The sequence below is a fragment of the Biomphalaria glabrata genome, chromosome 18 (genome assembly GCF_947242115.1).
Source record: "Biomphalaria glabrata chromosome 18, xgBioGlab47.1, whole genome shotgun sequence".
Classification (NCBI taxonomy): domain Eukaryota; kingdom Metazoa; phylum Mollusca; class Gastropoda; family Planorbidae; genus Biomphalaria; species Biomphalaria glabrata.
The window spans coordinates 16182845-16196366 of record NC_074728.1 but is presented as its reverse complement, the minus strand read 5'-3'; the positions used below and the strand labels follow the sequence as shown (position 1 = coordinate 16196366).

The 13522-nt window shown below is 31.9% G+C and overlaps 2 protein-coding genes across 6 annotated transcripts in view; one reads left to right on the top strand and one right to left on the bottom strand.

Moving 5' to 3' along the window:
* Nucleotides 1–1252: 1252 nt before the first annotated feature.
* On the bottom strand, nucleotides 1253–8150 carry LOC106058526 (proteasome subunit beta type-4-like). The gene is made up of 7 exons (XM_056017429.1): nucleotides 7933–8150; nucleotides 5174–5380; nucleotides 3609–3755; nucleotides 3374–3455; nucleotides 2802–2918; nucleotides 2285–2373; nucleotides 1253–1589 (listed from the first exon to the last, which is right to left on the bottom strand). The coding sequence occupies exons 1-7, from the start codon at nucleotides 8049–8051 to the stop codon at nucleotides 1577–1579; spliced, it is 774 nt and encodes a 257-aa protein (XP_055873404.1). The 5' UTR covers nucleotides 8052–8150; the 3' UTR covers nucleotides 1253–1576.
* Nucleotides 8151–8426: 276 nt separating this feature from the next.
* The window catches only part of LOC106064539 (haloacid dehalogenase-like hydrolase domain-containing protein 2), a 17790-nt gene continuing 12694 nt past the window's right edge, over nucleotides 8427–13522 (top strand). For 3 of the 5 annotated variants that reach the window (XM_056017361.1, XM_056017366.1, XM_056017363.1), the window contains exons 1-2: nucleotides 8432–8472; nucleotides 13152–13259. In XM_056017361.1, coding sequence (XP_055873336.1) covers nucleotides 8432–8472; nucleotides 13152–13259 — 149 coding nt within the window. Of the gene's footprint in view, nucleotides 8492–8641; nucleotides 8666–13151; nucleotides 13260–13522 lie in introns of those variants that run through there. The other 2 variants (XM_056017364.1, XM_056017365.1) reach the window with 2 other exon arrangements.

The window sequence follows — 13522 nt, the reverse complement described above, 5'->3', positions numbered from 1 at the left end:
TAGATCTTGAATCTAGATTTAGATCTAGAACTAGGTCAAGAATTTTTTTTTCGTATTGCCAACTTATCTAATTTTGTAAGAAGAATACATCTTTTTTAGTTTCTGGTACAGTTCTGAATAGAATTATGAATATCCTGTTTAATAAGAATGTTTTCTTCTCACCATTTTCTAATATTTCTAGCACAGTGATTAGGGCTGACACAAAATCTGCTTGAAATTCTTAAGATTTAACTTTCTACTTGCTCAATTCCAAAACCGTACCAAGTGTACAGTGACTAATATATTTCTATATGTTAAGTGGATTTCTTCTGAGAGATCTAAAAGAATAATCATTTACTATTAATAATAATAAGTATTGTATTTTGAGTGAGATGTTTTCATCGAATGCCTAAGCCCTCGACAAACAACATCATTCCATGTAATGGTTATTGGTATGTAATGTTTCTTTAGTAGTCACAACTATCCACCAGTAGCTCTCTTACTAACATTCAGTTATTAACCATAATCAGGCTTTTAGGAGTAATATCCCGTAGTCTCACTTTCATATGAACTCATAGATTAAACTCCATTCGTCCAAACAACACAAATAGGAGTAAATAGATGATGAAATGAGCATATGATATACAACACTAGAATACAATGCACAGAACATAACTGAAAGTTTTCTACAGGAAGACAATGCAAGTACATTTATTTCACTTTTTTCAATGAAATCATTTAAACATGTTATCAGCCATAATGAGAGGTTGTCAAAAAATGAGAATAATCCATATGGGGAGAAGAGGAACAAAAATATCTATCAAAGCAGTGTGGGCATTTGTGTTACTGTATAAAGTAATGTTCTCCTTGTTTCAAACTCAATAACAAATGCTCATTTTAATTAAATATAGAAACTATCATGGACAATAGTATTGCATTATATTTCTACCCTAGTGTACCGCTTGAGTTCTGAAGAAATTTACCTTAATATTTCCTAGTGTTGATATTATATGTAGCCAATGAAAAACTGACCTCTATATTTTCTTTACTTTTGATTTCACAAGGCCAACAATTTTCTGTTATTCTTTTTGAATATTGTTAAGTAATAATTACTAGCTATTTTAGTGAAACTAATAATTCTTTACTTTCATTTATAAATAGAATTTGAGCAATGCTGATTATGGGTTTTTCTTCTTGTCTTCAAAGATAATTAACCTCCATTCAGTTGAATGAAAAGCTTTTGAACACAACAAAATAATAAAGATACAATACATTTAAAACCACATCATTGATTTATTAATAACTAAAGGTGCAAATAAACTGAATTTTCTTACTGAACACTTTTTTTTATTATAGAAGGTATCCATCACATGCTTACACACTGAGCCAAAATACATCAAATACACATTAAAATAGAAACAAAGTACTTGATAATTGTTATTAGGCTTTAATTAAAAATAAAAATTACCAGACAAGCAGATCTTCACACTCATTCAGTCTCATATAAACATATATATAAAAAAAATATTAAAAAATTCAATGTTAAACAACAAATAATTGTTTTGAAACAGATGTTTTCACAGATCTTGTTTCAAGCTCATTCATAGCCCCTGAAAGAAAATAAATGATAATTATATATAGATTTGACATATTGAAAAGAGTCTATTTTGTAATTAAAGTATTTTATTTCTACATTGTCTACTTCTGTGATTTAGTAGAAAACTTTTACATTTTTAATTTTCTTTTCTGTTTTCTTAATAACCACATATTAGGGCTTTAATTCTTTTTTTTTTAAGCCATTATAATTTGCTAATTGAGTGAAGCAATATGAGTCCAGGATGAGCTTGAGATAAGGTAAGTTTAGTACCACAGTACAGTAACGTACAATAAAGCATTTGTAGTCTGTAAATCATGTATTGCAGAGGATTATCCGTTCTTTACTATTTATTAACCTTTTCTCTCCTAATTAACAATACCATTAAAATGATTTCTGGTTTTAGTTAGATAAAAAGAGCATGTATTCTCCAATTATTCTATACCAAATTGTCGTTTTCAGATTACAAAAAAAATTTTTTTATTGAAGTTTGATGACAACAGGGTCGAATGTACAAATGTGAACAATGAACAATTCTGTCAGAATGTGAAAAAATAATTACGGAGACAAAGAGTTCATTTACCACATTATTATGTGGAACTCTTGTTGTCAAGTCCTTGTGTTAGATGTGTCACAGAGTTTACATAAGGCCTGTTACAGAAGATCAATCAGTATGTATGTAATGTGCAAATTTGTGTGTGTAGATCTCACCTAATCATATGTGCAACTTCCCAGTTGGTTTCAGAAATAATAGGTCCCTTGATGTCAACACCATCTTTAGTGATCACAGCTAACTGGTACTAAAGTTGGAAATAAGAATTAGACAACTTATTCCACAGAAAGCAAGGATCTAGTAAGTTTATAATACAAATAAGTACGATTTCAAGAAAGTTTCCAAATCATATTTAATTTAAGAATTGTAAGAAATCAAAATAAACTTGGTGCCTAGATATTTATTTCAATCATCCTTCCAACATTATAAAAAATGTGTAAGGCAAACTGCAATTTCTGCAATAAAACAAAATTTATAACAAGAAACTTAAATGGATAATAAAATGTTTCCCATTCAAAATAGATTACCTTTTTTTTTTTTGCGAAAGACCTTTTTTTTAAGGTGACTAAAATTAATAAACAAACAGACAAAAACTATCAAGATAATCAAGACTTATTACAACTGTATCTACAAGAGAAAATTAATATTGCGTGTATAAATTTGGTGAATGCAAACCTTATTTAAAGCTCTAGCATCTCTGTAGTACATAAGCTTCATACATCTGTCTATTAGAGCCACTGCTTCATCCTTACTAATGTCTGGCTTTTTCTCTAAGGCATCTCTGATGATGGGCTACAATAAAATATACATCGATATTAATAATCACATATATAAATTATAATTATAGCTTTTTATAGAGCGCTACTTTCATGCTTATAGCATGCTCAGAGCGCTATGGTCCAATCTCATTTGTGTACAAACTCTTTACAGACTGAGTGAGTTAATATAAGCTTTGTAAAAACTGAGGATACAAAAAGTTAAAATTCTGGAAAATGTTGAGTTATAAACTAAGGGTATAAACGAATATTATGATTGGTAGTGTAACATGGTTTTCTACAGAAATATGTTCTTAAATTTTGGTTTATTAAATTTTAGTTCTAAGTAAAAAAAAAGAAAATAAAAAATGTGATACTCTCATAAAAATGTCATGTTAGTTTATAGATTTTCTAATTATTTCTTTGATAAAATGATCTAAAATGTTGTTTTTGAAAACTCATTTATGCTATTGCTAAAATAATGCTACTCACCAATGCTACATAAGCACCAAAGCCACAAGCCAAAGAAGGAGCCTCATAAGCCATTCCAATTTTGTCAACATATCCAAGGTATCTATAAAACATATATGCAAAAGTAAAGAAGATCTTTAAACAAATCTCTGTGAGCATTGAACCTTAATGAAGAAAAAAAAGACTATACAGGTAATCAATGTGAGTAAAACTCAGCAATAAAAGAAAAACAATACTGTGCAATAAAAAAACTAACGGCTGATCTTCCTCAATTCCAGCAATAATATAAGTGTTCCACAAGGGATTGAACTGGCTTCTTCTGTTATATAATATCCTAGTCAGCAAACAATGGACACTCTTTGGAGTGTAGCCAAACCCATCATTGATAACTTCATCATTGATTCTGTAAGATATAAATCAATACAACTAATAAAAAGTTATAGTACAAATATACAAAATGTATACTGTTTTAAAATAAGTTTGTCTTGGTAAAGGTTGATAATGTGATCTAATTCTAATATTACATTACTAATGCATACTATACACAAAAATTTAATGTTGTAGTGATTCTAGATTTAGATCTAGTGACAAAAACTGTATAATAAATGTTTTAATGAAATTATCACACAAACAGTTTCTAATTAACAATTAATAATTTAATTGCAAAACTTAATTTGTACTATAACAGGCAGAATAAATCCCTTAAAAGTATGAAAAATATAAAAGAATGGAATAATAAATAAATCTGCAATGAGAATAAAGAAACAGAATGATATGTAAAACTAACTCCCCAAAATAATGTCTTTCCACACAAATAGATGCCAGCAAAGCCTAACAATCATTGTTAGACACAATCCAAAATCAAGCCTTTTCATCTAATCAGTGGAGGTATGAGAACTACTCATACAGCCTGTGAAATAGACTCCAAATTTTTTACTCTTTCTCTCCGTAATTGTTTTTCTCGTTCCGATAGTATTATTCATTTTGCTCAGTAGTATTTTACTATCCTGTTCAGATTAAACTTCAATAACTTCTTTGTTAGTTATCAGAAAATGTAATATTTAGTATTGAATTATAGGAGAATGCATGCTCTTTTTATACAACAAAAATTATAGATTATAAATAAAAAAATCTGATTAGTTTAATAGATTCACATCAACGTTGGCATCATCAATTTCGAGAGAAAGAGTTAAGATACAACAGAGCAGCACTAGAGGCTTTTGAGAGATTCAAAAGGTTGGAGGATGACCATCCTAATAAACAACTAAAAAAAAAAAGCACACTATTTTTCCTTGGCACAGACTGCGATAGAGCCTTCAGCTCAGAAATTTTCCTGCAACCCTTTTTATATCCCTTGATGATTGAAATGTATCTTAGTATTGTTTTAGAAAGAAAAACAATTGTCATATAATTAATGCCCCATGAAATATTATTAATTATTATAAAATATTATTAAGTAGTCCTCTTAGAACCAGAAAATGCCAGATAGGCTTGATACTAGCAACAAGCATCTGTTGTCTAGATGACAATGACATTTGATGGAACAAGCAATGTGGTTTTTGTGATGTGATGATAATTGTTAATAATTCATGAATTGGAAGGTTTACATTACCAGCATTAAAGATCTTAATATCTGCAGAAAACCTTAGTTGAAATAGAGACTTCATTCAAACTTTGCATATTGAACTACTTTTGTGTTGTAATTACAAATTTTAAAAACATTTCAAATGTTAACATCAAGACCTCAAGAAAACACATTAAAATGTCTAAATAAAATTGTAAATATTTTATGAGTGTTATACAGAAGAAAATCAAACATACACTTGTTGTTGGATGATGTTGGACATGTACTGAAAGTCTGCATAGTCTCCTGCTGCTCCAATCACTGTTGTATCATTCACCTTTAATAACCTTTTAAGATCTCTGTACTTGGCTAATGAACCATAAGATCCTAATGTATCAGCAGCTATAACAACTCCTCCTTTGAATTGGACTGCCAGAACAGAGGTACCTGTCACTATTGGGTTTCTATAAGGAATATATTTAGTTTATGAAAAAAATATGATCATGAACAGAAGTTTGATATTACCTTCTAGAACATTTACAGAAGCTGATAATCATACTCCTATTACATAAGTTTTCCAAACTTTTTCTCTAACGGAACACTTTGCACATTCTGAGCATTTAACGGAACATGTTGCTTATTTCGTTTTTTTAGAGATTAATCAACGTGGTGGCCTGTAAGTTAATTATTCCAGTAGTTAGATTCTAAAGCACCTATTCAGGCCTCAGTGTTCCTCAGTGTCATTTTCTTTTTACTCCAGTGCAAGAACACCAGCCATTGTCACATTTCCCATGCCCCACAACTTTGTACTCCACTTGTAGCTGATGTAACTCCAAGGACGTTAGACAACAGTTTTACCTGTAACTGGGCTAGAAATTAAAAATGCCTCTTTTGCGAGAATAATTTAGAAGAGTAAGAAGTAAAGGAGAAGTCATAAGCTTTATCACTCTTCTAACAAACTCAGTGGACACAAGGGGAGAGGAAGGTCCACACATTTTTACGATTTATAACATTCTTTGAGATCATACCTAGCATAATAGGGGCATTGTGGCTGAGTGGTTAAGCACTATGCTTACGAACCTGGGTTCAAATCTCGGCGAAGGCTGGGATTTTGAATTTCGGGATTTTTAGGGTGTCCCTGAGTCCACCCAACTCTTATGGGGAAAGTAAAGGCGGTTGGTCGTTGTGCTGGCCACATGACACCCTGCTCATTAACCGTTGGCCATAGTAACAGATGACCTTAACATCATCTGCCCTATATACCACCAAGTCTGAAAGAGAAACTTTTTTCTTTAAATACCAAGCATAAGTCCACTCAATAGAAGCTATTATTTGCTACAATATCTCAACAATAATTCACGCATTTATTATAACATGATGATGTGGGTGTTACAATGGGACACCAATTTTAAATATATAGTTGTTTTTTTTCAATGCATGCTGAAATACAACTTTTTTTAATGTTGTTGTTTGAAATCAATAGCTCTATCTAACTCTAGATCTATATATGATGAATTCAATTCAAAATGTATTTAATGTTACTATCTATCTTTCATTTGTTACTACTAGATCTAGAATAATCTAGAGATCTACTTGATTATCTAGCCTTTTCTAGGGCTTTACTCCAGTCCCTCTAGATGTTGTCTCTAGTTCTAGATCTAGAATAATTTCTAAAGAGGCTACTCAATTTAACTAGATCTAGATCTACATTTAATGTCCTCTAAGACAATCAAAATTAGTCTAAGCCTAAGGACACAGATTATAATAATCATATCATAGATTATGATAGATTTATCTCTAGAATCTAGATATAATGTCTTATTGAGAACTAAATTAATTACATCTCGATCTATCATTTTCTAATTCTACTATTACTACTATTAGGTATTTAGATCTAAGTCTATTTCTAGTCCTGCTTCTGGATTCTAATTTAGACTTTAGACTTAGGCTAATACTAATAGATCTATAGCCATATTTAGGACTTAGCCTTACTGTACCTAACTTAATTAATTAAATTTAAGTATTGACTCGAGTCGTTAGATTAACTCTAGATCTAGATTTTAATAATGTATTTAAAAAAAAAAACTTTTCATAGAAACCAGTTACTGAATTAGTGTTAGACTGTTAGATTCTAGATTGTTAGATCTATCTAGAACTACTCTAGTAAATATATAGATATCTAGTTCCATTGTCAAGAAAAGAAAGGATTTGAATGGAGCATTTGGCTTATTAGAGCTAACTAGATTCTAAGTCTAAGAAAAGATCTCTAGACTACTAGATCTAGAATCAAGACAGACTCTAGCTCTAGCTCAACTTTTTCAACCATATCTTCGTAAATTTAGGACACACCGGGTCCGGAAGGAGATTAAATGTAAACAATAAACACAGCCTATAATATATTAATATATATATATTTTATTTGGCATTCAGTATTTTCATTTCGCACTATTAATAAATAATGGAAAAAAACGTCAATTTTGTCGGAATTCAGACTTGGGGGAAAACAAAAATCGCGAATGCGGGATGGCAGAACATTTGAGCTTTTTTTTATGTTTTTGCGGGACGGTGCATGTCTGTATGCACCTTTCAATTTCAAGCTCAAAATATCACAATTTATAAATTTACAATTTCTAAATGCAATGAAATGAAAATAGTGACATTACAATTCAATAGACACAAATCATTGACAAATTCACAAAAATAAAATAAATCTAATTTATGAAAGACTAAGAGTAAGACTACTAAGACTCAGTAAGACTAATTTAGTTTAGACTTTTATTAGTTCTAATAACTTTTAAACAAAGACCAAGTCAAGTGGAACAGATTGCTAGTTTATTAAGAAAATTATACAATTTCTGCATATCACACAGCCACTGGGCCTGGCTGTTACCAAGTTTCATTCCAAGTGTCTATTAAAATGATCATTTAAACATTTGATAGAACTTGATTTTTTCGCCAGATTATAAATTATTCCCTAATTATCGACAATGGGTTATTGTTTTATTAAAATACTTACACACTTCTTACTCGTTGAGTATTATTTGAATCACTTTTTCCACCAGGGAAATTATAGAATTGGCCTGGGATTGGACCACCAGTCCAGAGTGGTCCAGGAGATCCATTTATCGACATCATTTTGATTCTGAAATAGAATTAGATAATTAAAATTCTAGTCCAACTAAGATAACACTCTATTTACAGTTACCAACTATGCAAGTCACCAAAAAACTTAAAAACTAGTCCACCAATAGTAACATTCACTAACATATATAGACTCAATCGATCGATCTAGAAGGTCTATTTCCAATATTCTGATAAAAACAAAATCTAGATAGCAAATTAAGCTTTTTAAATTTTAGAGATAAAATAATAGTTTCTCAAAATACACTTCACATTTATTATTAGATCTAGATCTATAGATATTGTAGATCTATAGACTATAGTTTTCATTTTTTCCGTTTATATTTAAATTAAATATTTACGAAAAATTAAGCCATAAAAAAACAGTATTGAAAATGAGAAAACAAATAAATGTATTTTTGTTCTTAAAGAGAAGGTTTTCATTTAGTATTCTAGTAAATTCCAGTAGTTCTAGATCTATAATGAATTAAACATTTCAACTTTATAGACATCTAGATAAGATATCTATGTCTAGATCTAATATAGATAAATAAACATGGTCTTTGTTAAATCACATTTGACTTGAGAAATACACACTGCAACACACAGTGACACTGCTGACTGCATCAGTGCATGCCTATAAATATTATAAATATAATAAATTATAATAAATATAATAATAATGATATATTATTATATTATATATCTATACTATAAAGTAGAATGTAAGGCATATGTATGTGTTGAATAGAAATCAAAACTGTTTGACCAATTTTGATGAAACTTTGCACAAATGTTCCTTGGCAAGGGTGCTAACTGGAACTGTGACGTATGCATAGTAATCCTAAAACAAACTTACCATAAAAAAAGTTGCCCAACTCTATGAAAGTGTTATTATCTTATAAATCTAGATCACATAGCCATGTCTACATGATGTGTCTACATGATGAGACAAGACGGAGAGGTCACGCATGCGCAGAGATGAAAATCTTAAGATCTAAATTAGCTCTCATTCAAGAAAACATAATTTTGTATTTTTACACATGAACATACAAATTAGTGTCTATTCATTTCATTTTTTAATGAAAATTAAGCTTCAAATTTGAGTTTGCAACACATTTTTTACATAAAATCGTTCGCTCTAAATGTAAATATCTTTAAACGTCTTGACATACATTTCCATAACTCGCGACACCATTACATGTCTGTGTAGTGATACAAATGAAATGAACGTCAGAGGTCATAATATCGCGCATTATAAAGGCATATTATTAAACTAATAAACTACTTACATAATACAATTTACTTTCCAATGTGTTTTTTTAAAGCATTTAAGCCTACAGCTACCGATTCGGTATAGTTTTAAGTCTTTATTTTCCATTTACTTTTTTCTTTAAGATTTACTTATGTGCATTTAGACCTCTTAACAACATAGCTACATATATACAAAAAATTTCATTCATCATGTCATCATAGCGTGCATGTAGCTAGATCTTCATGATTGGTTCGACTCTAAAGCAGCTATTTTAGCACCTGTCATCAGAGCAAAGAGAAATGCACTCGCTACATACAAGACAAAACCTACCCAACAAAACCTGTTAAATCTGAAAGAAGCTAGAGCCAATGTACAAAGGACAGCAAGGATCTGTGCCAATGAATACTGGGTAGAGCTCAGTGAGAATATTCAGCTTGCATCCCAAGTGGGCAACATAAGAGGGATGTATGAAGGAATAAAAAAGGCTCTCGGACCCTCCCAAAACAAGTCAGCAACTCTTAAATCAACCACTGGGGAAATTATCACAGACAAGTGCCAACAAATGCACAGATGGGTTGAACATTACTTTGAGCTCTACGCCACAACAAGCTCAGTCTCTGCCTCAGCCCTTAAGGCTATCATACAATTACCCACAATGAACGAGCTAGACAAAATACCCACCCTGTTAGAGCTCAACAAAGCCAAAGACAAAATGGCTGCCCGCAAGCACCCGAATGCGATGGTATCCCCCCAGATCTTCTAAAACAATGCAAAACTACACTAATTCAACTTCTACATGAACTGCTTTGCAAATGTTGGCAAGAAGGTACTGTGCTACAAAGACCTGCGGGATGCTAAAATCGTTACACTCTTTAAGAACAAAGGTGACAGAAGCGACTGCAATAATTACAGGGGAATCTCCCTCCTTAGTATTGTAGGCAAAGTCTTTGCTCGAGTGATACTTCCAAGGCTACAAAAAATTGGTGATCCGGTCTATCCAGAATCACAATGCGGCTTTCGTTCAGGGAGATCCACGATTGACATGATTTTATCCACCCGCCAACTTCATGAAAAGTGCAGAGAACAAAGGATGCCTTTGTATATTGCGTTCATTGACCTGATAAAGGACTTCAATCTAGTCAGCCCCTCTTTAAAATTTTACACATAATAGGCTATCCACCCTAGCTACTAAATATAATTGTATCTTTCCACCAAAATATGATGGGTACAGTGGAATTCAATGGTGCCAGCTCCGAAAGTTTCAGTATAAACAGCAGAATTAAACAAGGATGTGTCCTGGCCCCAACCCTCTTTTGGAATACTATTTTCACTGCTAATCCACAATGCGTTTGACAAATCCACCAAAGGCCTCTATCTCCATTCCAGATTTGATGGCAAACTCCTAAATATTGCCAGACTGAGGGCCAAAACTAAAATCAGAACCACCCTCGTAAGAGACTAGTTATTTGTGGATGATGCAGCGGTAGTGGCACATACACAAGAGGAACTTCAGTGGCTAATGTTCCACTTCTCTCAGGCCTGTAAAGAATATGGCTTAAATATTAGCATGAAGAAAACAAATGTTATGGGACCACCTGCTACAGCACCACCCTCCATCCTCATAGATGATAACAAGCTGGATGCCGTAAATGAATTCTGCTATCTGGGATCCACAATTCAAGATGACTGTCTCTAGAAGAGGAGCTTAAAAAAACGCATAGGGAAGGCTGCCTCGACCTTTGCTAGACTCAGGCCAAGAGTTTGGGAAAACCAGAAGCTCACTACAACTTCTACAACGCCGTTTACGCTGGCTTGGACATGTTCGACGGATGGAGGACAAGCATATCCTGAAAGTCATCCTCCATGGACAACTCGCAACTGGCACAAGAAAAACTGGTTGCCCCCACCTCCGTTACATAGATGTAATAAAACGTGACCTCAAATCAGTGAACATCAATATTGATCATAAGGGAAGACATAGCTCTAGACCACACCAGATGGAGAGAGACAGTGACCAAGAAAGCTATGAACAGTGAAAGAACATGGGTCTCAGCTCAGGAAGAAAAACTTACAATACGAAAAATGGCCAACTCCTATACCACCGAAGCAAAAGCCACCTTCACCTGCGATATTTGTGGACAGGAGTGTCTCTCCAAAATAGGGCTCCACAGCCACATTAGTAAGTGCATGAGATGAACCATAGTAGTTCTACGACTGAAGGAGGCCAACAAATAAGCTAGATCTAGGTCAACACAAGCCATTTACTTGGCTCAGTGTTTAGTTATTGACTAGACTACTATGGCATTGACCTTTTTTTAGATTCTAGATCTATATCTACAAAAAATTAAACTAGCAATGTCATATTAACAGTTACATTCACATTAATTATAAAACATATTTGACATCTTGATATCGTGCACTTCTAATTACACAAGCCAATGTTTTCATTTAATAATTGGATCTAGATATTAAGGTCGAATAGCTATTTTTAGCTCTATTCCTAATATTTTTATATTCTGAATTCTTGCATTCGCTTTACTTATAACATTATTATTTTCTTGAATTGTTTTTAATGCACTATATCAGTAACTATTTCAGTGATACACAAATTAAGATCCGCAGGCCGTGAGTAATATATGGCTAGTCTATACTATAAAGTAGAAAGTAAGGCGTATGTATGTATGTATGTATGTTAGGAGTTAGGAATAGAAATAAAAACGATTTCACCAATCTTGATAAAACTTGGTATATAAATGTTCCTTGGGTACTAACTGGAACCGTGACGTATGTAGGCTATAATAGTCCTAAAACAAACTTAAGACCCTCAAAAAAAAAGAAGTTGCCCAACTCTATGAAAGTATTATAATTTCATCAATCTAGGCCTTGTCTATTATGTATAAAGAATCTAGATCTAGATCTAATTTTTAAAACTACACTTTGCACAGATATTTTTTTACTTTGACACATGAAAATACAAAATATAGTTTCTTGATTTTATTATTTAATCAAATTAACCTTCAAATTTGTGTTTCAAAAGCATTGTTACATAAATTCGTTCCTTATATCTGCAAATTTAGAATTCCTAACATACATTCTTTCATTAGACAATAGCCAAAATGTTACACATCTTTCTATTCCTAGGTCTAAAACTCTTTATATCTAATTCAACTCTAAGATGATAGAACTTCTCTTCGCAAAGATACTTTTATTTTTTAACACATGAACATACTAATTAAAGTCCATTCATTTCATATTTTAATCAATTTAACATTCATGGTTTTCCTAAAGCTTTTTTCATACATTCATTTGCTATAGCTGCTATGTTTTAATCAAATATATGTAGGCCTACAAGCAAATGTTTTTATTTGAAAAAAATGGATTTAGGTTAATTAGCTATTTTGATAGCTCCATAATTTATATTATTTTTACATTCACGCATTCGTTATATTTATAACATTATTATTTCGTTTAATTGTTTACAAAACACTATATTGACAGTGATACGCATATTAAGACTCGCGGGCAACATATGCCCGGCATGGCTAGTTTTAAATAAATATTAAATTTCCCTACTTTTAATACTCAGTAATATATATGTAGATTTAGATTTAAAATCCAGAATTCACAAAGGTATTTATGGCAAAGTATAATTCTATGTAAACTTTCCAATTCTGGTAAAAAAAATATTTTTTCAGTGAGATTAAAGGATGTAAGCATAAGAGAATCACCCCCTCCCTTTTTTTTTTAAAGACCAGTTATGTCCCAGATAACAAACAATGTTCCTTGTGGTTGATACTAAACAGATGAGCTTTTAATTTTCTAGGTTTGAATAAGTATGAAATTAAATTTGTTATTTTCAGACTTTCTGTCAGCATGACTAATCAGATTAAAGCCATTTTAATTGATCTAAGTGGAACCCTCCATATTGAAGATGATCCAACACCTAATGCGCTAGAAGCCTTAGCTAGGTTAGTTCATTTACATTCACACTGGTATATTATGTGTTTTCTTCTTAGATTCATCAACAACAATAATAATATAAATAAATAGAGTTATGACTCAGACTGGAGGCTTGGTGGCTGAGTGATAAAGTGCTTGGCTTCCAAACAGAGGTTCCTGGGTTTGAATCCTGGTGAAGACTTGGGATTTTTTATTTCAGGATCTAAGGGCAAATAAAGTTGCGCTAAAGCAACTTCGGCAAAATGTAATCACAATAAAACTGCTGTCAGAA

What these genes read in the sequence shown, in the direction of transcription:
- LOC106058526 (XM_056017429.1), bottom strand. Translation starts at nt 8,051, where the DNA reads ATGATGTCGATAAATGGATCTCCTGGACCACTCTGGACTGGTGGTCCA. An exon ending in AACATCATCCAACAACAAGT is followed by an intron (nt 3,756 to 5,173) that starts GTATGTTTGATT and finishes TATATCTTACAG; the next exon opens with AATCAATGATGAAGTTATCA. An exon ending in TTGGTGCTTATGTAGCATTG is followed by an intron (nt 2,919 to 3,373) that starts GTGAGTAGCATT and finishes ATTTTATTGTAG; the next exon opens with CCCATCATCAGAGATGCCTT.